The sequence below is a fragment of the Pezoporus flaviventris genome, unplaced genomic scaffold (genome assembly GCF_033815535.1).
Source record: "Pezoporus flaviventris isolate CSIRO_AGI_PZ_B2104156 unplaced genomic scaffold, CSIRO_AGI_Pfla_v1 ptg000031l, whole genome shotgun sequence".
NCBI lineage: Eukaryota > Metazoa > Chordata > Aves > Psittaciformes > Psittacidae > Pezoporus > Pezoporus flaviventris.
The window spans coordinates 67567709-67593567 of NW_026892579.1; the positions used below are offsets into that span (position 1 = coordinate 67567709).

General features: G+C 40.3%; 1 protein-coding gene across 7 annotated transcripts in view; it reads right to left on the bottom strand.

Moving 5' to 3' along the window:
- EML6 (EMAP like 6) overlaps positions 1-25859 on the bottom strand; it is a 120735-nt gene that overhangs the window by 29997 nt on the left and 64879 nt on the right. For 6 of the 7 annotated variants that reach the window (XR_009744758.1, XR_009744759.1, XM_061461697.1 and 3 more), the window contains exons 11-23: positions 24953-25120; positions 23979-24085; positions 19002-19120; positions 18204-18390; positions 17437-17542; positions 13198-13291; positions 8833-8933; positions 6791-6993; positions 4564-4675; positions 3708-3835; positions 2228-2369; positions 916-1068; positions 517-648 (exon numbers count right to left, since the gene is read on the bottom strand). Coding sequence is in view for 4 of the 7 variants with exons in the window: in XM_061461697.1 (XP_061317681.1) it covers positions 517-648; positions 916-1068; positions 2228-2369; positions 3708-3835; positions 4564-4675; positions 6791-6993; positions 8833-8933; positions 13198-13291; positions 17437-17542; positions 18204-18390; positions 19002-19120; positions 23979-24085; positions 24953-25120 (1752 nt within the window). In the remaining 3 variants the exon portion in view is untranslated. Of the gene's footprint in view, positions 1-516; positions 649-915; positions 1069-1539; positions 1687-2227; positions 2370-3707; positions 3836-4563; positions 4676-6790; positions 6994-8832; positions 8934-13197; positions 13292-17436; positions 17543-18203; positions 18391-19001; positions 19121-23978; positions 24086-24952; positions 25121-25859 lie in introns of those variants that run through there. The other variant, XR_009744760.1, reaches the window with a different exon arrangement.

A 25859-nucleotide genomic window follows, 5' to 3' on the forward strand; every position in this document is an offset into this window, starting at 1 on the left:
ATTTTACAACTGTCAGTAGCCAGATTATGAGGGTTTTAAGCAGGTACCTGCTCAGCTGTTGCATGGTTTTCTATTTCCAGCTTAAGAATTGCACCCAGACCTGAATGAATTCTGCAAGGAATTTAGCTCCTGTTGTGGGCAGTGAGCTTGTACCACATTTTGGGACTAGCACAACACGGAGAGCAGGGCTCAGACACGCAGGTGTTTCCACACAGAATCATATTAGGTCTGGGAAGGCTTATTTGCAAGAGTTCATTATCAATCCTGCTAGATGTAATTAGCTGTGACAATAAGGCTCTCTAACTTCATTGCAGTGATTGCCATGTAATGATCAGCAAAGAAGCAAGCAAATTGGACACCAGCAAATGTAATTGCACTGAACCCATATGGTGCTTAATAATGAAACATCATTTGCATTAGTAGTGACAGTTTATGCTAATAACTGGTACGAGAACAGCTTTCTGTTATTCTGTTTCACAGGCATTTTAAATCTGTATCTCTGGTCAGACATTTTACCTCTCGAGTCCCAGTCAATGTGCGTGATATAGCTGGATGCACCTTTACAAATGCCAACTCTTTTGCTGGTAAGCACATTGTAAATATCTACAAAATTATCATGGGAAGCCACAGCCAGGTACTTCCCTGATTCTGTAAAGAAGAGACACCAAGGTTATTAAAGCTGTACATGTTATAATTAGTATTGTTATGCATTTTTACTACTGTAGAGCAACCAAATGCACCAGTTTGGGGTGGGCCCCATTATACTGGGTTGCATACAACCATACAGAATTGCAAAGTATTTCAATGGAGCACACATAAAGCCAGTCGACCTTCTGAACATTCACTCTTCTGTCTAGAGGAGAAAACCAAAGTCCAAGATAAATGCTGCCCTTTCACTGTATCATCTGATTATACCTCGTGAAAACTTTATATCTGAGATCATTTCCTTTCTGTGGTGAAAAGAGACCATGTCTTCAACAGTGTCAGCATTTACCACCAGAAAACTCCCATCATTCAAGCCTACAGCCAAGGCTTTCCCATCGGGAGAAAAGGCACAGCATCGTCCACCTGCAGAAGAAAAGGGGAGGGAGTATCTTCAGGTTTACAAACTTGGGAGTGAGAAAACCATCAAAAAACTGCAACTGAAAGGTTTTTATATCAAGTACATACCTTTTAAATAGATTTGTTGTTTATTAAAACAAATCTATTACGTGATAGGAGGGCTATGATTAATGTTTTACTAAGCGGAAATGTACCTTCTGTGATTTGATAAGACTTGGAATGGGTTTAGGTGCAAATACCACCTTGCAGCTGTGTTCTAAACATGCCAATGATGGCAAAAATCCAAAACAAAAGAAGAACAGAAAGGATATCCAGATGAAAAATTCCAAGACTCGTTACAGGCAGCATAACTATATGTCTTTTAGAAATACTGCACTGAAAGCTTCTTTGTTACACGACTGAATAAGTTTTTCTGGCAGGTGAAACACATTCAAAACAGAGACGGGCTACACTTCCTCCATTTACTTTTGGCCTCACCATTATTTCTGACCATGCTCTCTCATACAGATATCCTCCTCCATCCCTGAGTTCACCTGACTCTGGTTTTCCTCATCTAATTAGAGTTCCTGTGCTCTGGACCTGTCACTGAAAATGAAGCATGTTGAATTTCCACCAGAAAACTTCCTAAAGGATATCGATGAATAAATGAAATAAGAGGAACTTTGGGAAGACAGCGTTTCAGCATAGCTTATCCAACTTTATACAGAGGAGAGGGCAGGAAAACTGCTCATTTTCAGAGAAGTTAGAATAACGTATAACATTCATGTTGCCACTGATTGTGCTCACCATGAAGAACATTTTACATTTGTCTTTGTAAGGAAACTTTTGAATGTCAGCAAAAATATATGCCAGCCTTAAATAAGTATTCTTAGGAAGGAAAATAATTCCAAGGTCAAGTCATTCCACTTGGAATCCACTGAAAATATATTAAAGTTAATTTTATTATCATTCATTACAATAGATTATCATCCTTTTTCTTTCTACCCTTTTCATTGACTTGACACATGCCAAAGACAATTCACTTAGTATGCTTCCAATTTCTTAATGACTGTGTGCTCTTCCTACCTAATTAATGCCTGTGATGAGCACTGAAAGCAAGGATGGGACTGTTCCAGGAACAGAGTGGCATCATAACCATCCCAGTGTATGGCCAAATGAGAATTACCTTTCTTGAGTTTCCTCACGGCCAGCATGCGGTGCTGGGATGAGAGCTCCCAGATTCGGAGTGTTTTATCATCACTCACTGTTGCACAGACAGGCAAGAGAGGGTGAGCTGCCAAGCCCCAGACTTCTCCTTCCATGTGCCCCTAAAGGAAAACATTGAATATTAAGAGAAAATAACGCATTTGGGTTTGTGTAGTACCTTACAAGTCCCAAACAATAAGGCTTTCACCATCTCCTCTTAATTTCCACAGTCAAAGAGACCTGACTGTTTGGTCTGTTTCCTCTGATAACCATCTAAAATATACTTTTCCATAGTCTCCTCCACTGTTACTAGCTGTAACTCCCATGCTTCTAATGCTCTCTCTTCCAGACTTGAAATGAACAAGAAATAGTGATGCCTCAAATATGACTTTATCCTGAAATCCTAACATGGGCTAATCTGTCTTCAAGGCTTCTGTCATTTTTGAGATCCTAAAGAACTTCTCTGTCCAACATACACATATTCAGTTCTTTTAATCTTTCCTCAGAGCTCAGTTTTCAACTTGCCACAGCTTGCTGGCCCTGCAGTTCGAGATGAAATCATTTCTCATTATTCTCAATCTGGATTTCAGTTTGGTAACTGGTTTTGTTGAAATAGAAAGATACCAATAACAAGAAAAGGGGAGGAATTCTCATCACATCTTGGTTACACCTTATGGATTCTCTATTTTGGCTCAAGCTGATGCATTTAAAGATGTCATTTTAGATGGATGACAATTCTAACACTTTCTCAGAAAACTCACAGCAATCAGGTAATTCCAAGGTAATTTTACTATCTCACAACCTTAGTATTCATCTGAAGACAAATATATTAGGATGAGATTGCAATTCCAAATTAGAGAATGCGTTAAATAATTTACAACTTTATGTTCAGGTTAGCAAGGCTGTCATGCAGGCAATGACAATCTGAAACATTATTTTGTGTGATTAGAACTGACTAGAACAAAAAATACTAAAGAAACAATGTATTCGTAAGGAATAACGTTAATTTAGCCAGTTACAGACAACAAAAAGTAACAGCTTGACAGATTATAACTCAGTAAATGATACATAGGGTTTTCTACATATAGACTTTAGGGTTAAGACACTAAACCAATGCAACATCAAATACAGCAGTGGGCATATATATGATTTATTTTAACTAAGCTTTGCAAAACACTTTGGCTTGTAAAAAGAGATTTCTTTAAACTATAACACCTACAAAAGTCATAAAAAGCCCCATCAGCCTTTGGACCTATTGGACTGTTCATTTCACCCTCAGAATTCTGAATCCACAGTGAATCTCAAAGTCATTTACATAAGAAGCATCAACTTCTGCCTAAGTGAGGAAAGGAATGGTGGCCAACAGGGCTAATGAAAACAGAAAGGAAAGGACTGGGAAAATCTTATAATGTCTTCTGTTTCTACAGGGAGTATTTTGATATGGGAGATCCATACTGTACCTGGACAAGAAGAGTCATAGGACCACTTTTATCAATTTCAAGTATCTCTCCATTTTTAGTTCCCACTAGTATATGCCCATGTCCTAGACTGATGGCTCGAATTGAGGGATTGTCTTCTAGCAGTAAACCTGAAGAATATAAAAAAGTTAATTTAAGGTTTTTATTGTGAAATCAAAGAGAGCCTCATATCACCCATAGTTCACACAGCTGATGCTACCTAAAATTAAAATCTCTTTAAAATCATGAAACATGAGATACATTTGCCTGATCAAACTACTGCATAATCCCTGGATTTAATTAACAGTTCAAAGGAGGGGAGCTTGTGCTTTATATTCCTGGGGCAATATAAAGGCTGGTATTTTACTGCTTTAACAGTGACAGTGTACCAGGGGTTCGGCTGCTCCAGCACCATGGATGTTAAGTCTGTCATTAGCTGTGAATGTACAGGCTTTCACCTGATGCCTGTTGGAAGCACAATTTAACAGGGCTTTCCAGCTCAAAGGGACCTTGGTCTCACTGCATGAAACGTGTCCAGCTGAGGCAGCTAGCTGCTAAAAAGAACAGGCTTTGGAGCAGCCAGACTCACAGGCTTGTGACATTCCTTTTCAAAATCATTTCTTCAGTGAAAACAAAGCCAAATGTCACGGAATAGAGGAGGAAACAGCAGAGCAAACTAGAAATGGCAAAGATTGTGTGAAATGCAACTTGCAGGAATCCAAACAGAGAATTACAGTGTGGAGTAGTAAGTAACATATTACAGTTCTCTTTGTTTTCTGGTAAGTTTTGACATCTATTGCTGCCGCTATACCAGCCTTCCTGCATATAGTTCTTATTAAAACACACTGAAAAATAATACCTTTAGAACTAGCAGATAGTGCTGCTCTTTTAATAGCGTACGTCTTCAGACATCGTTCAAACATATCATCCCACAGAGCCACGATTCCATCTTTCCCACCAGTTACAAACCCCTGTGTGATCACAGAATGGAAACAGGCAAATGTCAGTGCTCCTAAGTTAACATTTAAAAAGACATGTCCAAGGACAGTATAAATTCTCCTCTGCATTTTATTTATGTGTTGAATTCAAAATGCTGGAGCCTACACCTATGAAAAAAAATACAGAAGGTGATAAGATTAGAGGGTTGGTTTTTTAGGGTTATAAAGACTGATAACCCTGCAGATCGAACACTATTGCTGGACCATAACAGTTTTCTGCATGTGAAAATAAGCTATGGAAAAATACGTGCTTCATCTCCAGACAAGTAGCTAGTAAAATAGTTTCACTTAGCAGATGCTTCAAACTGAGTTCTAATAATGCATAGGAACCAATTCTTTGATTAATACCCTTGGTAGATTCTCTTCATCTGTGCCAAGCGAGTGTAAAATACAGCATAAATAACTAACCAAGAAAAAAGTAAGGGAAGAGGATGTTCAGAAGATGGAGTGCCAAGATCAAACAGAAAACCTGATGAAAAAGCTGGGAACAATCAGCTAGGGCCAGAAAGGACTGAGCTGCAGGGATTTTAAGTGACCTTGATCTATAAAATGTTTATCGTTAATATTCTTCTCCTCCTGCTATACTTTTGAAGTTGAAACTATAACCTCAAAAAGGATGTTCCATTATCAGCATCTTCAAACTGCCAGTGGCAAAAATTTGTCCCAACCTTGTTCATGTGATGCCAATGGTATTTTTTGCCATAGTTTCTTCTAAAGATGTCTTGATGCAGCTTAAGAAAAATACTTTTGCTACCTGGAATAAATAACTCAGAGAAACAAAAGCTTTGGATATTCAAAGTCTTAATTGCTTAAGGTACAGCGATAATACTATTAAAAATTCATGTTTCGTATTTTGGAAACTGATAATGCAAACATATTTTGGGGATCAGGTTGAAGAGGCAATGAATGGCTCCTGTTACTCTCCTGGGGTTTACAAATATGACAATGACAAGCTTGAGTGTATTCTCTCTCACTGAGAAATAAATGATGGATATTCCCAGGTCAGAAAGCTATTGGTCAGACCACAAGGACATAGAATCATAGAATAGTTAGGGTTGGAAAGGAGCTTAAGATCATCCAGTTCCAACCCCCCCGCCTTACGCACTAAACCATATCACCCAAGGCCTCGTCCAACCTGGTCTTGAACACTGCCAGGGATGGAGCATTCACAACCTCCCTGGGCAACCCATTCCAGTGCCTCACCACCCTCACAGGAAAGGATTTCCTTCTTATATCCAACCTAAACTTCCCCTGTTTAAGTTTGAACCCGTTACCCCTTGTCGTGTCACTACAGTCCCTAATGAAGAGTCCCTCCCCAGCATCCCTATAGCCCCCCTCAGACACTGGAAGGCTGCTATGAGGTCTCCACACAGCTTCTCTTCTCCAGGCTGAACAGCCCCAACTTTCTCAGCCTGTCTCCATACAGGAGCTGCTCCAGTCCCTGATCATCCTCGTGGCCTCCTCTGGACTTGTTCCAACAGTTCCATGTCCTTCTTATGTTGAGCACACCAGAACTGCACACAATGCTCCAGGTGAGGTCTCATGAGAGCAGAGCAGAGGGGCAGGATCATCTCCATGACCTGCTGGTCACGCTCCTTTTGATGCAGCCCAGGATACGGTTGCTTTCTGGGCTGCGAGCGCACACTGAAGCCGGCTCATGTTCATTTTCTCATCAACCAACACCCCCAAGTCCTTCTCCTTGGGCTGCTCTGAATCTCTTCTCTGCCCAACCTGTAGCTGTGCCTGGGATTGCTCTCACCCAGGTGTAGGACCTTGCACTTGGCATGGTTAAAATGACATAATGACATGGTGCTTACAAATAAATGTCTATCAAATAATAGAACGCATTAATATTGGGTTTGTGATTTTAATCACATCCAGATTCATACAGTTCAGCTTGTTTTCCGTTATGGTTTTGATTATTGAAACATTTTCAGTGTTAATGCAACGTAGGACAATGTATTGCTCATGTACACATCGAGTTACCCTGAGTAACTTCACTGGAAGGTATGTGAGTTACACACTTCTAAAATCCAGTGATGCAACAGAACCAATAAAGATGAATGGGTCACATCAGATGCTAAATACCTTATCCAATGCATGCATGGCAAATACAGGTCCATCATGGGCTTTCACTGTCTTCAGCAACAGAGTATCCTTCCAGATATAAATGTCTCCAGTGGCAGCACCAGAGAAAACCAGGTCTTCTATTCGCCCATATGAGACACTCATCATAGTTTCCAGTTTTCCAGTAGTTCCAAACGTTCCTCGTTTTGATGTAAAGCCTCCACCTGCACCATGAACAAAAGGAATCTGTCTGGATTCCAGTTTGCAGCCATAGTGCTGTAAAAACAAACGTCTTGACCCCATCATCCCCTTTGATTATCTATGATGGAGTAGATTAGAGAAATACTGAAAACAGAGTACACGGGACAAACATAACAGAAGAAAATCAATGTAGTAATGACAGTTTTGAAGCAGCACAGACTTTATTTTTCAGCAAGCAAATGGTAAATTTAGTGAGGAATTGTGCAAAAAGTACTAACACAATGGCTGGCAGGAGGGCTTTTGCATAAAACAGCCTGCCAAGCTCCTGCCAAGCATTTTCCCTTTTACAGGTGATCACAACTACATGAGATACTAGAGGTTCATTTTACTTGTCCACTAACAACCTGGCCATTTGGCAGGAGTTCTGCAGAATAAATGGCAGGATTTGTTCCTGTTTTATTCATCAGAGAACCAAGTTGCCACAGTGTTACTTCAGTTCCGAAAGCAGGAGTAGCTGTATGCACCCATGAACTGAGTACTTATAGATTAAAATACACATATAAGTACAAAATAAAACAGCAGTGGTGTCCTTTTGCCAAGTCATCATGTATTTCATGATTAACACCACACCGAGAGTCCCACGGAGCAAATCTTAATCCAGAATACACCATTTTTATTGCAAAGAGACTGTACTTGGAATAAGATACTGCTTAACATGAATTCCTGCAATGGAATTTAGCAAGCAGCACTGAAAGTGTATTTAATCATCACAAAAATAACCTTAACATAAAATACGCAGGGAAAAATGTACTTTTTAATCTGGGAGCACCTGAACCACTTGAATGCTGTCAAGTATGGTGTAAGTATAGGAGCTTCATAAAGCTACCTGATTCTGAGTTCTCTTGAGCTCTATTTTTAGCTGCCCTTGCCGTGCCAACCTTCCACACAAAAGATGCTCTCCAAGATGTTTGGACCGAGTGCTCATGTAGTGTCTATGCAATTAAAAGTCATGAAGAACAAAAAATCATGAAGAATAAAACCACCCTCAATCAGAAACCAGCTCTTTCTCAGTCTGACACAAGTCTAGACCAACAGCTACTTCCCATTCTGAATATTTTGCTTATTAGTGTGCAGAATCTTATCCTGTTTTGAAAGAATGGAAAACACGCTTTCATTTTTCATTATTTAGAAAAGGAAACAAACCTTCTGTGTCATACAGAAAATAGATTACTGTGATATCTTGGTTCTTGTGATACTGTGTTATGAATTCTAGCCCAAATTGTTATAACTCAGCTTCTGCAAAACACCCTGTTTTTCTCTTCTTTTTTTTTGTTTTGCCCGGGCACACATTTTAAGGTCCATCCTCAAACCTGCCTGCACCACGAAACATGTACTTCCATCTCTGGAAGCCATCTCTGCTGACTGAAAACCAGCTCTATCTTGAAACTGAAGGGTTGCAGAAGTGTCCCAACAATACCTGAAGAACAAACACTACTGTTTCCAGCAGCGGGGCAGAGGCACCTGAGATTTGCAGCTACCAGCAGGTGCTTTCACAGGGGTCATAATCTGCCCAAGTGAATTACAGGATTGTGTGTTTTCTGCGAGCCAAGGATGCTTGTTCAGGAGAAATCCTTAACGGTATGAATAGAGCTAAAAACCAAATAGCTAGAAATGTCTTCCAAAGAGAAAGGTCTACTGGGATGTTTGCTGATTCAGAGGTAGGTTCTTATCCCTCTCTTATTTTGGTAATAAGAAAATTGCTTTACAAATAAAACAAATTCTTAAACCGAGAACATAGTGTTCCTGTATTAAAAGTATACACAGTCTCAAACAAATTACATATAAAATATTCAATACAGTACCTGTTTGCTGCCAAAACTTGATGTGTTTCATCCCAACCGTGACTAGTTTGTCTACATGATGTGGATTACACTTCACTACAAATATTTTATCTTTATGGCCCCTGAAATAAAAATGAAAAATAAAAGTACATGGTAAGAGATGAGCTAACATTTCAAACTGTTTTGTTCTAAACAGGCATTTCATTGTATGGACTGACATGGTCTTTAGCAATGAGAATCTTATCACCGTGACTGTCCTACTCCTGGTGCAGTTATGGGTCTGCAACACAGTGAGGATTGGCGGATGAGCCACAGAGGCTATGTCTTCATTATCCCTCCCATCCTTACCCTATCCAATAGAAAGTAGAGCACTGTGTTTCTGATCTGCAAGAGTTTAGCCTTGGAATCCTTCAGAAACCTGGTGAATAAATATTGTCTCCCACTGAATTCCAGTTTAGCTAAGTCATGATGAAGAAGCAGGCTACACAAAGGTCAGTGCAATTAAGAGAAGGTGTAAAGGGCAACATAAATATTTAAGTGGGTAAGAACTCAATAAATACTGTTAATAGTCAAGAATAACAAGGAAGTGTTTAAAATACCGTGCTTCAAGGCAAGAACTAAAAACCCAAATTATATAATTATAGTTTAGGTAACAGTTCATTCAGCAGCACATACACCTTCTAATTCAGTTCTTGGGTAATTAAACTATTCTTGTTGGAGTATGTGTTTACAGGTATATGTAGTTTAAGTTTCAGCACTGCAAAAAGAAGCAATTATTTATATCTCAGCGTTTTATAGAATACCAAAACCAACACTTCCCAGCTTTTCAGCGTGTATTTCCAGGTCTTGTACTGTGACAATGACACTTTCATCTATCAGATTCGGTAGCTCTGGAAATCACATGGTTCTGATACCCTCCTTGGATTCAATGTTTTCTTTAGGTGAATCAGCTAGATGAAAAACAGTCCTTTACTCCTTTGACATCTGAAGTACATCTTGCAATTCCTTCTTCTTTTGTTCATCTACTTTGCTCTAATAATGCCCAGCCTTTCAGATCAGGCCAGTTACACTGCTGCTTCTGGAAGCATCTATCACACAGGCAAAACGTACTGCCCAGAGTGCAAAATCAAACTAATTGCATCCCAGTGCAGGAGTCCCTGTGAGATGATGAGAGTATGTCTGCATCTGTGGTAGGCTGAATAGTGCTGACACAGGAGATCTGAACAGTACGTTTCTACCCTGATTTCCTTTGTGACCTTGTGTTCTAAGGAGCTGGCACAGGAAGTTTGCTCTTATAGAAAGAAGTATCAGAGCATGATGTTCATTGATTTAGATTGTAAATGCATTTGACTCTCAGCTCCCTTAGGGACTGCAGCCTACTAACACAAAACATTGGACCAGCAGTGCCCCAACATATGAGGCACAAGAAGCTGGCGAGGGAAGCTCAGATACATCTTGATTCTAAAAGCTACACTTACTCAATAAGGATTTTAAGGAAACTAGACAGAAGACTGTAGAGGCAAGATAGGGAAACAAGCTGCATTATTTATCCAGGATGCAATTAAAACAAATAAAACCCAGGATATTCTGAACATTGCAACAGGGAAAGAAAACTCAGAAGTCATGCAGAAATAAATTATCCTAAAATGATTAAATGAAGAGAATATTCATTAGAAACAAATATTAAATAACTCCAGAATAAAGATAATGGGTGTTTGTATACAGTGAATGCACACTTCATTTTTCAGAATTAGTCCTTTAGATGAATTCTTCTTGTGGGTCTAGATGATTGTAAGGAGTTGTCCTATTCTTCTTGTCTGCAAAGGTCATAGAGTAGAATCACAGAATCATAGAATAGTTCGGGTTGGAAAGGACCTTAAGATCATCCAGTCCCAACCCCCCTGCCATGGGCAGGGACACCTCACACTAAACCATCTCACCCAAGGTTCTGTCCAACCTGGCCTTGAACACTGCCAGGGATGGAGCATTCACAACCTCCCTGGGCAACCCATTCCAGTGCCTCACCACCCTCACAGGAAAGAATTTCCTCCTTATATCCAATCTAAACTTCCCCTGTTTAAGTTTGAACCCGTTACCCCTTGTCCTATCACTACAGTCCCTGATGAAGAGTCCCTCTCCAGCATCCCCATAGGCCCCCTTCAGATACTGGAAGCTGCTATGAGGTCTCCACGCAGCTTCTCTTCTCCAGGCTCAACAGCCCCAACTTTCTCAGCCTGTCTCCATACAGGAGGTGCTCCAACCCCTGATCATCCTCGTGGCCTCCTCTGGACTTGTTCCAACAGTTCCATGTCCTTTTTATGTTGAGGACACCAGAACTGCACACAATGCTCCAGGTGAGGTCTCACAAGAGGAGAGCAGAGGGGCAGGATCACCTCCTTCGCCCTGCTGGTCACGCTCCTTTGGATGCAGCCCAGGATACGGTTGCTTTCTGGGCTGCGAGCGCACACTGAAGCCGGCTCATGTTCATTTTCTCATCAACCAACACCCCCAAGTCCTTCTCCTTGGGCTGCTCTGAATCTCTTCTCTGTTCATGTGAGATACATTCTATAATTCTATTCTATCCTGTCACATGAGGCTTACATCTAAAATTCAGATGTAAACCCTCCTGTCTTTCTTTTTGTCTCTCTCTTTAGATGTCTTCCTGTGCCTGCCAGAACGGGGGACTTGCCTTTAGGCACTTCAAAAATATAAACAACAAATTGGAACATTTTAGATGATAAACTCTTTCTTTTCCTCTTTTTCAGGACTCTTGAGTATTTTCAAAATAACAGGTTAGTGACCATAGTAGAACCGTTGGGTACATGCAGCTTTATACACTGAAAACAACCTGCGTACTAGATCTTCTATCTCTCCTGTAAGGAGCATGAGACAGGGAGCCATACAGCCCATCATCACCGTGTTTTTAAAGCTTAGCAGGCCTCTGTGGGAATATATGTGGTGTTTCTTTCACTTGTGTCATCTGAAGCACAGTCTGTGTGCAGACAGTGAAACCAGGACTGCAAAGCAAAAGAAAATGTCACGTTTTCCAGCACAGACAACACTGTTGCTAAGCAAGCCCCACACCAGAGATTTTAAGCAGGATCTGAAATCTTGATGCCTGATAAATGGGATGTCTGAGACAACATGATATAGCTGATATAGATCATGGTACCCACACACTTGGATCAAAGTGTTTCTTTCTTCAGTAATGGTATACAGCGAACAGATAGTGCTGCAATGAGAAAACCTTATTTCTTCTGGCACATGTCACTATATAATAATAAAAGTAAATTATCTTTTACAGGCACTTTTTTGCAGTTATTCTAATAACTTATACTGACCTGTGCTAGACCTTACATAGTTGCTGTCAGTGTATGAAATTAAGTCCTTGCCTTTCTGACACACAAGCCCATGCTTACATGGTCTCTACACAACTCTAGAGGTACATTTGGTTTGCCCAAGGGTAAGACAGAAAGAAGGTCCTCAAACACTTTGATTCTTCTATCATATACAACTAGATTAGTATAAATCACAGGGGACATTCATACTTGATCTAGTTGAAGATGTCCCTGCTCATCGCACAGGGCTTGGACTAGATGGGCTTTGAAGGTTCCTTCCAACACAAACTGTTTTATGATTCCATAATAAAGAAGATTTTGTAGTTCAATATTTTAGAAGGAAAAAAAGCAAACATGTAGACTGTAATCCCACCCTCTCCCCAACACTGGTCCCTTCAAGTAACTGCAAAAGCTTCTTCACTCTCAGGTTACTGTCTAAGCCTTCAGTTGGTAACTGCAAAGAGTAAATGTCTCAGAAACAGCTGATTCAGAAAGAAGACTAGATCAGTAGGCCTTGAAAAATCTGCTTCTATTAGAGGGAACACTTTTTGCTTTTTAGAGAGCAATCTGGTTATGTGCACTGATGGAACCCAGCATGTTGTCCAATGCATAAAGGAATATATCACACCTCTGATGACTTCTGCCCTGAATCAGGACATAAAACTGAGAGAAAAGATTAACTTGACTTGAAAATCATTAAATGAGCTACAATGTCAGTGCTGCTATCTAACAGAAATGTTAGGGATCTCTCGACAGAAGTAGTTCACAGGATTTCCAAACCCTAAGCCGTACATCCCAAGGTTTCTAATCTGGATATATTGCTCTGAACCACCATTTGGTTTGCAGAGAGATGTTTTGTTTTTTCCTATAAACATAGCAATAAATGTGGTTGGTACTACATAGAGAAATGTAACCATGGGGGACATTCATTCTGAGATGTATTCTTACACCTGGTTGTTGCTAATCATGGGGGACATTCATTCTGAGATGTATTCTTACCTGGTTGTTGCTAATCATGGGGGACATTCATAGCAAGATGTATTCTTACCTGGTTGTTGCTAGCTTTTCTCCTTTTTTCCAATCCCAAAACACAATGGCATGATTATCATCGAGCCCAACGGATGCCAAGCATTTTCCATCAGCTGTACAGAAGCAATATGTAATATTAAAGGTGCTACAGCTTTAGCTGAAAACAGGCAATGAACAAAACAAATACACCATAAGCTGAATCTCAAATGATGTACTGTAAATGAAGCAAAAGGCTATGAGAGATTAAGGTTCACATTCACCGGTGGCCTTCAGTTCCTAAAGCAGACTGCATGCAGAATTAGACAAGTGAACTGAGACAGTCAACCTGCCCAACCTCTTAAGATGACCAAGTCTATCTGCAGACAGTTTTATCCACAAGTATGATAGCACCAAAGTGAATACCTATTGTGTGATGACACATCAAGATTTCACAGAGCACTCTATTAATCCATGACCCAGCCTTCCTCTTCTTAACCAAGGTGACTTTAATATGGCATCGCCCTTATCAGAGACACACCAGGTTGTGTTATAGGTGACAAAAAGTGTTTTCTGCTTAATTACATCCTTCTTCTTATAAGAAGGACATGGAGCTGTTGGAGCAAGTCCAGAGGAAGCCACAAGGATGATCAAGGGCTGGAGCACTTCCTGTACTAAGACAGGCTGGGAAAAATGGGTCTGTTCAGCCTGGAGAAGCTGCCTGGAGACCTCAGAGCAGCTTCCAGTGTCTGAAGGGGGCTACAAGGATGCTGGAGGGGGACTCTTCATCAGGGACTGGAGTGATAGGACAAGGGGTAATGGGTTCAAACTTAAGCCGAGGGGTTAGATATAAGGCAGAAGCTCTTCCCTGTGAGGGTGCTGAGGCGCTGGCACAGGGTGCCCAGAGAAGCTGTGGCTGCCCCATCCCTCACTGTGTTCAAGGCCAGGTTGGATGGAGCTTGGAGCAACCTGCTCCAGTGAAAGGTGTCCCTGCCCATGGCAGGGGGTTGCAACTGCATGAGCTTTAAGGTCCCTTCCAACCCAACCCATTCCATGATTCTATGAGCTTTAACTGGATTATTAGAAGGATCTATTCTTATCTATAAAAGGTGTTATTTTGGCTTTATTATCTTCTATTATAATTATTTTCTTTTATAATTCCTATTCCTTATGAAACCATTGATCTTTCCCAAAGGCAGATAAAAAACATCCCTGTGTTTAAGGACAAGGAAGGAAGGTAGGATCAAGCAAGACAATGAAAGTCAATTTCATAAAGGCCAAGTACTCCAAAACATTTGAAACATTTCTGATCAGATGATGCTTCTTTTCTTGTGCCTGAGATGGTGACAAGCATTATGAGTGTGTAATGAAATGGGTGGTTAAAAGTTAATAGACAACTGAATGAAACTGTAAGTATGATAGAAAATTGTAAGGCTAAATATAACTGCTGGCTATCATCTCTTGACTGCAGGAAAGACACAGCAGTACTGATAATGAGGGGAAGAAAGGCAAGCACAGAAGATCATACATAATTCAACTCTACCTAGGCATCCTTGCTACGTGTATGACATAACAAGAAACAAGATCACTGTTAACAAACTTCTAGAGACAAACTCCTGTCATGAAATTGGAAAAGTCTAAAAAGCTAAACCATAACTGTTGGAGTATATGATAAGACAACTGAGCTTCACAGGTTGTAGAAGGAGTGCCCCTGGTAGGCTGAGAAAGTTGGGGCTGTTCAACCTGGAGAAGAGAGGCTGCGTGGAGACCTCAGAGCAGCTTCCAGTGTCTGAAGCGGGCCTATAGGGATGCTGGGGAGGGACTCTTCATTAGGGACTGGAGTGACAGGACAAGGGGTAACGGGTTCAAACTGAAACAGGGGAAGTTTAGACTGGATATAAGGAAGAAGTTCTTTACTGTGAGGGTGGTGAGGCACTGGAATGGGTTGCCCAGGGAGCTTGTGAATGCTCCATCCCTGGCAGTGTTCAAGGCCAGGTTGGACAGAGCCTTGGGTGATATGGTTTAGTGTGAGGTGTCCCTGCCCGTGGCAGGGGGTTGGGACTGGATGATCTCAAGGTCCTTTCCAACCCAAACCATTCTATGATTCTATGAATTATTCCATGGAACTATTGCAGAGATCACCAGGCTGAACTTTGGAACCAGGTTCTCACAGCTAGGCTGGGCTCACTGTATTTAGTGACTGACTTCTGTGAGAAGCAAGTCAAGAAGGAGAAGGGGAATTACAGAAAGAGGAAAAGAGTTCACAGTTGAATGAAGTAGGCCTAGATGGAAGGAGTGTAAGAAGGCAGGGAGGAAGGAAGGTAAAAAAACAGGACAGGAAACCAAAACCGAGTTTATTAAAAATTAAACTGAAACAAACAAGGAGACACAAAATTAATGAGAAAAGAAACAGAACAGCTATTCTGTAACAGTTTTAGTGAGATAAAATGCTATAATGATAGCTGATATGAAAGGCAAATATGCAATAATGTGCACCATTTGAAAGGTATATTTGTATGTTTTGATGACAATTATTTTTAGGGGTAACTCAATTATGTGAATGGAACAAAATTGACAAAATTTTGTTGGTAAAAATACAATGTTAACTTTATTCCCCTGAAACAGGAGGTTTTATGCACTAGTATGGACTATACACTCCAATTACTATCCACAATTATAGTTAAATTAGCCACCAGAGGGCATAGACAAACATTGCATGAATGAACTCATAATCTTTGAATCATAACTTCATCAGAAGGGTCCTACAGAAGTGGTCCAGCCCTGCACATGCTTTCAGTAATGACCAGTAGCAGATGTTTTAGCAAGTGAATAAGGGCAGAGAGAACTGGGAGTACAGAGTCACCTACAAGGTCAAGTACAGCCAAAAAAAAGGTTGGGAGTTTTAGGTTTCTCCCTTTAAACTTCAAGAAGTGTGACCTGAACCTAATTTAGAAATAGCTATTATTAACACAATGAAAACTGCTTACACAAGACCAAAGCAGCACTCTGATCCCATAGTGAGGTGCATATTTGCACAACTGTCTGCTCCTTTCTATGCAAAGAATCCTAACTAAAGCCAGTTAGGAATGCAACGTGTGCATTCTCAGGATCAGGTCCTAAAGCAAGGCTGTAATGATGTCAGTAGTGGCTACTTTTAAAAAGAGCTTTAATGTTTTTGTACGGATTTATGTCCACAGAATATGTGGCCAGTTTATTCTTTAGGCTTTTATGGAGGGACATGGATTCTGATACATGGAGTACATCTGTACAGGAATCTAATGGTTAAAAACCACAAGGTATTTTCTACATATATGAGCATGTGTTCAACTAGGGATCATGATCAGAATTGTTTTAACATCCCTGTACACTATGTCAGTTAGCTCATCCTTACCCATTTTAACAACTTCTGCTACCATATCTACCTTCAGAGCTTGGTTACACACCACAGTGGATCAGCAATAACATTTGAATTCCAGTTCTTGGATGAACACCAAGACTCCTCTTCTGATAATGGAATAAGACTCGGTTCCACAGACTTATCTTTGTGAAAGTAAAACTTCTTTCTTAAAGTCCTGTCTCGTAGCTGTGATCTATGTCCTAGTGAATCCTTACCACATTTCTAGAGAGCAGAATATGAAATAAACTGCATCTAATTAAAAAAAAATCAGATAGGAAAAAGGATAGTTCAGGTAAAGTAATTTAATTACAAAAATAGAAAAGGAAGAATGGATTTGTAAGCCCTTCTATAAAGATGCAGACATATGTAAGTCACCACCATGTGGATGATGTTTTTCAATGCTGAGGATAGGATTTACTCTTTGAGAACTGAGACAACTGAGGCCATCCATCTCGGAAAGACAAGTAGCAGAATTTGTCATATTTATTTCTTTAGACTCACTAAAATGTGGGAATTGTTAGCAAAGAACTGTCTGAGCCTACAGATCACATTTCCATCTCATGTGTGCACTTCATGCCACCATTCTGCCTGCTTTTAAATTATTATGCCACCATGTAGGCAGCCACCAGAGTCCTATCTGTACACTTGGTATTATGGATTAGCCATCAGGGACATCAGTCACCAATCAGTTGACAAAAGGCCCATGACTGACTTTACTACACACACTAGTGTTATCAAAACTGTCAGCTGTTTTAACTGTTAACAAGACAATTTCTATGTAGAATTTGTAGTGGTTGTAAAGCTGGCTGACTCCTCAAATGAAGATTTCATCAGAAGCATTGCTTTTTAATTAAGCATTTAGATCAATGTAGGTTGGTGGCTTACCTGAAAAATCCAGTGCACACACTCCTCTTTGATGCTGGCCTTTGAGCAGTGATAAACATTTCAGGGTCTGTGTGTCCCAGACGTGAATGGCAGCATCTCTTCCAACCTAAATCAGAGGGTTAATTGGAATATCAGCTCAGGGGAGTTCAAAGCACACCTACAGCAGTAATTAGCACTATCACAGCTTCGAAACACTCCAGAGGTAACTACTTTCATCCTTGCCTTATTTTATCTTCTTCAAGATCTATTTTCTCTTTTAGAGAAATATCACTAGTCAGTCTCTAAATCATCAGCATTTGTTATCATGTTAATGACATAATTTATTATCATATAAGAATATACTGAACATACCAGATTCAGTACCAGCTATCTGTAGAGTGCCCAACATAAAACAGCCTTTATCCGAGTAAGGTTTTGAATGCTACTACAGTACAAAAATACCAAGACTACCTAATGAAACCCCCAAATCTCCTGCATTTTACGGATGAAAGCAGAGTTTCAAAGTGAATGTAAGATTGTTTGCAAGGCCATAGCATAAGATTGGCAGTTCTCTTGTTACATAGGAATGATTTAATAATCACCTTGAATAGTTTCCACTCCAGTGCTCCTCAGATGTTTGGGAGGGATATAGGAAACAATACACAGCTTACCTATGTTTAGGAGGAAACACTATACTGAAGGACAAAGAGAACCCTGTTTTTCCTAACTCCATATTGTAAAGGGCATTTATTTCCATGTTTTGCTAATGGTCATTTCTAAACACCCACCTGTCCAGTAGCAACATAGTCTTTTACTGGGTGAATGCTTAGGCTGAGGATGTCATCATCATGACCAAGATACAACCTCTGAGTGTGTTGTTGCCTGTTATATACAACAGCCACAGCAGCAATGTGATACACCACTTCTCCGGTTTGCGTGTAGAACAAGTTATTTCGACAGTCATAGCCTCTGTAACTGAAGTAAATACAAACCAAGTTATATTAGAATCAGAACCATAGAATGACTTGGGTTGGAAAGGACCTTAAGATCATCCAGCTCCAGCCCCTGCCATGGGCAGGGACACCTTTCACTAGAGCAGCTTGCTCCAAGCCCCTGTGTCCAGCCTGCCCTTGAACACTGCCAGGGATGGGGCAGCCACAGCTTCTCTGGGCACCCTGTGCCAGCGCCTCAGCACCCTCACAGTAAAGAACTTCTGCCTTAGATCTAACCTGAACTTCCCCTGTTCCAGTTTGAACCCATCACCCCTCGTCCTATCACTACAGTCCCCGATGAAGAATCCCTCTCCAGCACCCTTATAGGCCAATGCAACACTCAGGCATTGAAATGTAATATTTATGCATTATTTATTACGTGGTTATAGCACTGTAAACTTCTCTTGCTCCTTAACAAGTACAACTGAATAAAGAAAATCTATGCTATCACAACAACCGCCCACAGTAATAATAACAAATCAATTGTAGGTAAGCACTGACAAATGCTTTGCTAAATGCTCTGATGTGAGTTAACATTGCTAGGATGTTTAAGCAGTCAGAAAGAAACCCAAATATTATCTAATATTACTCTACCCATGTATAAACTGCAACTTCAAGCTGTCCTCAGGTGCTCGCTCTCTTTTCAGGAAGGGCACAGAATGGTTTTTCTCTTTACTTTGCTGTTTCAGCTGAGGTAGGTCTTCTTTGTAAACCTGAAGAATAACGATTAAAGTTAATTGCACATCTCCAGTTTGCTAAATACCTGTGTATATGGATGAAAGTGGCTTTCCTTTATGTGATGCTCAGTAGTTGCAGCATAGAGTAAGTTGTGTCCTACAGAACTTCAGTTGATAATCAACTTTTTCCACTCAGTGAAGCCCCTTGAGTAGCCCAGAACATGAGTCTGCAATAGCAGCAGCAGAATGTGCTTTTTCTAGAAGTTTCCAGTGTCACTTAGTGAAAAGCAATTTAAATACTGACTGAAACTCTTTGGTGCTTTTTAATTTCCCTGTACATACTCAAAGCTGGACATAATGAATTGATTCTATATAGGGATTACAGTGAAATACACAGTAACCAACAGAACTGAAGTGATTTGCCATGTCCAGGATCCTGATGTTGAATTCCAGCTCTATAAATACACTAAAGATATAAAATACTATACATTTAAAACTTTTAGGAATGCTGAAACTCTGTGGAGCTGCTAAAGACGTTTGAAGCATCTTCAGATCTGTGGCACCAAACAAAATCCATTGTAATGCTGAAACACAACTTTATTGTTTGCCTTCTGTGCTTACCTTTGTTGGATTTTGCAGGACAATGAGATGGCCATTCCCACATGTATCTACCTGACTACAAAGATGGAATATTGAATTTTTACAAGGAAGGTGTTGATATAAGGAGCTGAGCTTTTGAAATGGCAGGCAGAGTCTTAACATCTTGTGTCTGTGTCTCATATGTGGTGTACTTTATCCTGTGCATTCTCATCCATTTGCTTTTGCCCCTCAGTATGCTACTAATCAAATAGAATATGATAAACATTTTCAAATGCATCTCAAAATCTAGAATCCTCTATACTGCTTCATAAATAACATCAAAAACCCCCAAACCCAAACCAATTCCCAAAATAAGTCTGTTTTTGTTTCCATGTCCTTCTGTAAATCATTTCCTTCATCAAAATGCAAATGCAGCTTATGCTTGGGCTTGTCTCACACTTCCTGTGTAAGATTCTATTTCAAGATGCTTCCAGCTCTTTCATGCATTAACCTGCCTGGAATATTGCTGTTTAACTTCCTACACCTATTTTTGCACTTTCAGGTTTTAAACCCAGACGTCCTTTTTGACACATAGACAGCATGGAGGAGAGGGCTGTCTGATTAGAATACAGATGGAGAAAATCAGGAGAAGGAGGAGGAGAGGAGTAAAATAGAACAAAGACTCCTGTGAGTCTTACAGTAAAGAAAAGGGGAGGAAGAAAACGTGACAAAACCTCTGTTCTGTTCATTTGGCAAATATGACCCATGCCTGAAACGATCTCTGATCTATCTCTGAAGAGGCAAAATAAGCTCTGTCAGAAGGATCTATGCAACTGATTGCAGGATCCAGCAAGTGAGGTGAAAAGATAAAGGATGTCCTTGGCTAAACCATGCGATATTAGAAGCGATCCTTGCACATTCTAGAAAGCAGCTCTATGTCAGATATTAAATCACTCAAACCAACTAGAACCAAGGTTATTGTGCATTTTTCATGCTTAGTACAAGATTCCAGTTCTGGTATGAGGAAATTCTGAACTTTCACCATTGCAACTGCTAAGGTAAGAGGACAAAGTGACAAATAATATTCTATTCATGATGACAAGAGGTCCTGAAAAATCAGGTTCCAGATATTTTTAAGTAGAAGCAAAAGTCAGATGACAGCAGAATTTGATGTTAATGTTTCTTTTCCTTCAAAACAGTGGGATTGAGTGCACCCTCAGCAAGTTTGCCGATGACACCGAGCTGTGTGGTTCGGTTGATACCCTGGAGGGAAGGAATGCCATCCAGAGGGACCTTGACATGCTTGTGAGGTGGGCTGATGCCAACCTCATGGAGTTTAACCATGCCAAGTGCAAGGTCCTACACCTGGGTCAGAGCAATCCCAGGCACAGCTACAGGTTGGGCAGAGAAGAGATTCAGAGCAGCCCAAGGAGAAGGACTTGGGGGTGTTGGTTGATGAGAAAATAAACATGAGCCGGCTTCAGTGTGTGCTCGCAGCCCAGAAAGCAACCGTATCCTGGGCTGCATCCAAAGGAGCGTGACCAGCAGGGCGAAGGAGGTCAGTATAAGTTATTAGAATAACTGCAAAAAAGTGCCTGTAAAAGATAATTTACTTTTATTATTATATAGTGACATGTGCCAGAAGAAATAAGGTTTTCTCATTGCAGCACTATCTGTTCGCTGTATACCATTACTGAAGAAAGAAACACTTTGATCCAAGTGTGTGGGTACCATGATCTATATCAGCTATATCATGTTGTCTCAGACATCCCATTTATCAGGCATCAAGATTTCAGATCCTGCTTAAAATCTCTGGTGTGGGGCTTGCTTAGCAACAGTGTTGTCTGTGCTGGAAAACGTGACATTTTCTTTTGCTTTGCAGTCCTGGTTTCACTGTCTGCACACAGACTGTGCTTCAGATGACACAAGTGAAAGAAACACCACATATATTCCCACAGAGGCCTGCTAAGCTTTAAAAACAAGGTGATGATGGGCTGTATGGCTCCCTGTCTCATGCTCCTTACAGGAGAGATAGAAGATCTAGTACGTAGGTTGTTTTCAGTGTATAAAGCTGCATGTACCCAACGGTTCTACTATGGTCACTAACCTGTTATTTTGAAAATACTCAAGAGTCCTGAAAAAGAGGAAAAGAAAGAGTTTATCATCTAAAATGTTCCAATTTATTGTTTATATTTTTGAAGTGCCTAAAGGCAAGTTCCCCGTTCTGGCAGGCACAGGAAGACATATAAAGAGAGAGACAAAAAGCAAGACAGGAGGGTTTACATCTGAATTTTAGATGTAAGCCTCATGTGACAAGATAGAATAGAATTATAGAATGTATCTCACATGAATAGAGAAGAGATCCAGAGCAGCCCAAGGAGAAGGACTTGGGGGTGTTGGTTGATGAGAAAATGAACATGAGCCGGCTTCAGTGTGCGCTCGCAGCCCAGAAAGCAACCGTATCCTGGGCTGCATCAAAAGGAGCGTGACCAGCAGGGTGAAGGAGGTGATCCTGCCCCTCTGCTCTGCTCTTGTGAGACCTCACCTGGAGCATTGTGTGCAGTTCTGGTGTCCTCAACATAAAAAGGACATGGAACTGTTGGAACAAGTCCAGAGGAGGCCACGAGGATGATCAGGGGCTGGAGCAGCTCCTGTATGGAGACAGGCTGAGAAAGTTGGGGCTGTTCAGCCTGGAGAAGAGAAGCTGCGTGGAGACCTCAGAGCAGCTTCCAGTATCTGAAGGGGGCCTATGGGGATGCTGGAGAGGGACTCTTCATCAGGGACTGGAGTGATAGGACAAGGGGTAACGGGTTCAAACTTAAAGAGGGGAAGTTTAGATTGGATATAAGGAAGAAGTTCTTTCCTGTGAGGGCGCTGAGGCACTGGAATGGGTTGCCCAGGGAGGTTGTGAATGCTCCACCCCTGGCAGTGTTCAAGGCCAGATTGGACAGAGCCTTGGGTGAGATGGTTTAGTGTGAGGTGTCCCTGCCCATGGCAGGAGGGTTGGGACTGGATGATCTTAAGGTCCTTTCCAACCCTAACTATTCTATGATTCTATGAAAACAAGGACAACATCACCCTTCAACACCACAAACTGTTATAAAGTTCAGTGTTTGTGAAGCACTCAGTATCATGAATGGAATGGAAAGAACCACAAGGGAAACAATTCTGTCTCCAGAGACATGTTCAAGCAATGTGCAATAAAGGCAGCTGATGAATGAAAATAGATTGAACAATTCCTTGTTAGGTAAGAACTAAATGTTCCATACACCAAATGAAGCAGAAGTCCTGCAGCAATGAGTAATCATAATCCATGCACCCAAAAAGGGCAGAACTATGTTTTGTTATGGCATTTTCTAAACTTGATGTAACTTTGTGACTTGAATAATGGTTTCTAATATAGTATTGTGTAATTGTCCTGATGGAGGTTGGGCAAAACCTCAGGTCATGGAGCAGCAGAGTGAAGGAGCCAGGAGCTGAGCCTGATCACAAGGCCAGCCAAGAGCGTGCCCTCTCAGAGAGGGAGCAGTCCCACAGTGACAGCAGCAAAGCAGATTTCGGTGTCCGTAACCAAGTTCAGGGTTGATCACCAGCCAAGCCCATAGTGACAAGGCATAAATCAACCCTAAAGGATCAGGTTGAAGAGTGAAAAGGCACACTACCATTCCTGAAAAAAACAATGCAGTAAAGAATGCTGATCTGTGTTCTTCTTGTGTGGAAGCAATCTATCTTAATTTAGCTCACAGCACACTGCTACTAAAAAGAAATGCATTAAGTGATTATTAGAAACCAGTTTTAACTGGTTCCTGTAAACCAGGGGAATTTTAATTCTTGGACATTCTTGTCCTTGGCAATAAAAAAGAATCTGTCACAAATAACTCTATTATGCAGGTTTCAAACTCAGTATTAGTATTCTTCTTTGAATATGCAGAAGTCACACAAAAACTCCATCAGCTGTATTCTACAAACTAGCATTCTAAGACTAATTGGCCTGAAAAGAATTCTCTAACTTTTATTATGGAAATGGGAATAGCAATAAGATCTCACAAAACCTTGTTTATTTTTGGTGCTTTTTAAGAGATATTCTTTATTCTAACATATAGTAGTACATAAACTATTTTTTCTCCAAACCCTTTTGAATTCTCATCTCCAGCTAAAGTAAACTCTGGTTTTATGTATATTGGTTGCATAATCAGCTGAATACTGTCAAAATAATCTTCTTAGTCTGCTGAACTAGCTGCAAGCTTCTTTTACTTTATGGAATAGTCATGATAAATTGTCAGGTATTTGGCACAGTGGGTTAGTTTTTACTCACCTGGCGATCATAGTTGATTTGAGCTTCCTGCTCAATGTCAGAATCTAACTCTGGCACATCAGATAAATCTGAATCTGATTCTTCACTGTAGGAGTCAACACCACCCTCTACATTAAAGATAAATAAATAAAAATCAGTCCTTTGAACACACAGAATCACAAGAAAATAGTATATGATGGTTTTATATAACTTAAACTATGGCGAAGCAGCATTCAAGAACTTTGGAAGCTTAAGCAGCTTATAAATATCATGGGGCTGACTGAATGTGCCAGGTTTCATTTCTGTTTCTCCTGTTTTGATGCCTGGGGCAGGAAGGTGGCAGAGAGAAGTACAATAACTGAGGAGTTACTGGTACATTTCCATCATCTGAGAAAATACTGTTTCTTAATAGGTTTTGGAGTGAAAACATACAGAAGTGGTAAATAAAACCTTTCAGTGTGATCGCTGTCTGTGTTTAAATAGATCTGCAGTAACAAATCCATTTTACAAAGGTATTTTACCACACTGTGGAGGCACAAGTTTTGCCCTTTTGCTGCAGGGAATCCAATTTTCAGCAAGTGCCACTCCACAATTCATCTGGCTATTGTACAATGCTGTAAGTGTCATGAATAGAACAAGAAAAACAGTCTCAAGTGTAGCTATCACATATATATGTGAAATTGCATTGGAAAGAGAAAGAATTCCTCAGACTTCTTAAGGCAAATTAGATGGCTAATTCTGAGAATTTATCTTGATCTAGTAATCTCCCATCTAAATGGCTTTTATCACATTGATGAATAGTACTTGTGTATTCCTAGGCATACAGTACTGCAGCTTGCAGAAGACTTGCCTGAAATAACGGTTGTCTATGAAAAATGAAGTATCCCAAACATGCTGATTAATCCCAAGGAATTCACTCAATACGAGTTTTTTTACCACTGCTGCATTCTATGTTGGTTTTATTTAACAAAACCTTCAGAAGAGATCATGTTTACCTTGTGGAGATGTTTCAAGGATGCCATTTGTTATCCCTTCTGGAATAAACCGCCACTGGAACACAGAGTGATCAGCACCTCCTGTACTTAAAACCCACTGGAAATCATGGGACCAGCGGACATTGGTTACATGGGCTGAGTGGCCAATGTACTTCCTAAATTTAGCTCCTAAAACCAAAACCAGGACTTTCAGTATGTAAGAAGGAAAAAGCCCCACAACACTGTGACTAATATAGTCTGGTTTTTAATGGAAACACAGCCTGAACACTCTTATGGAAACTGAAGACAAAATAATACTTATATGCCTTTTGATATTCTGATGCTAAAAGTTACTATAATGTAAAAATAAATGGCATAAAATAACATGAATGATACATTCACTTCAGTTTTCAGAAAAGTCTTTAAATCTTGGCAGGAAGTACCAGATACACATTGGGTTTAATTGCCACCTTCATGGCCATTACTGCTAATGTGAATTATACACACGTATTACATATTGTACTATCAACATAAATTCAGATTTCCTATCTGAAAATACACTGATATGATACCACATGGATCATGGAAAGCCAAAAGGTTGTATTATTTAGTTCTGTTGCCTTTATGCACGTTACAGTGCAGACCCTGAGGAAATAATCTATGTTAAAAGCCTACTATAGATGTGAAGCAAATGACTACAGTGAAACCCTTCTAAGTTTCTGCAACAGTTAGTGGCACAAATGTGGACAGATGATAGTAGTGCATCTGGTGTGGATACAATTTTGATGTGATGTAAAGTCTGAGTCAGATTCTGGAAAATGAGAATAAGCACACACTAAACTGTATGTTCTCAACAGTTCTAAACTCCAGCACATACACACTGGTAGGAAATTGCTAGATACACAGAGGGTTAAAGTCTCATCTTTAT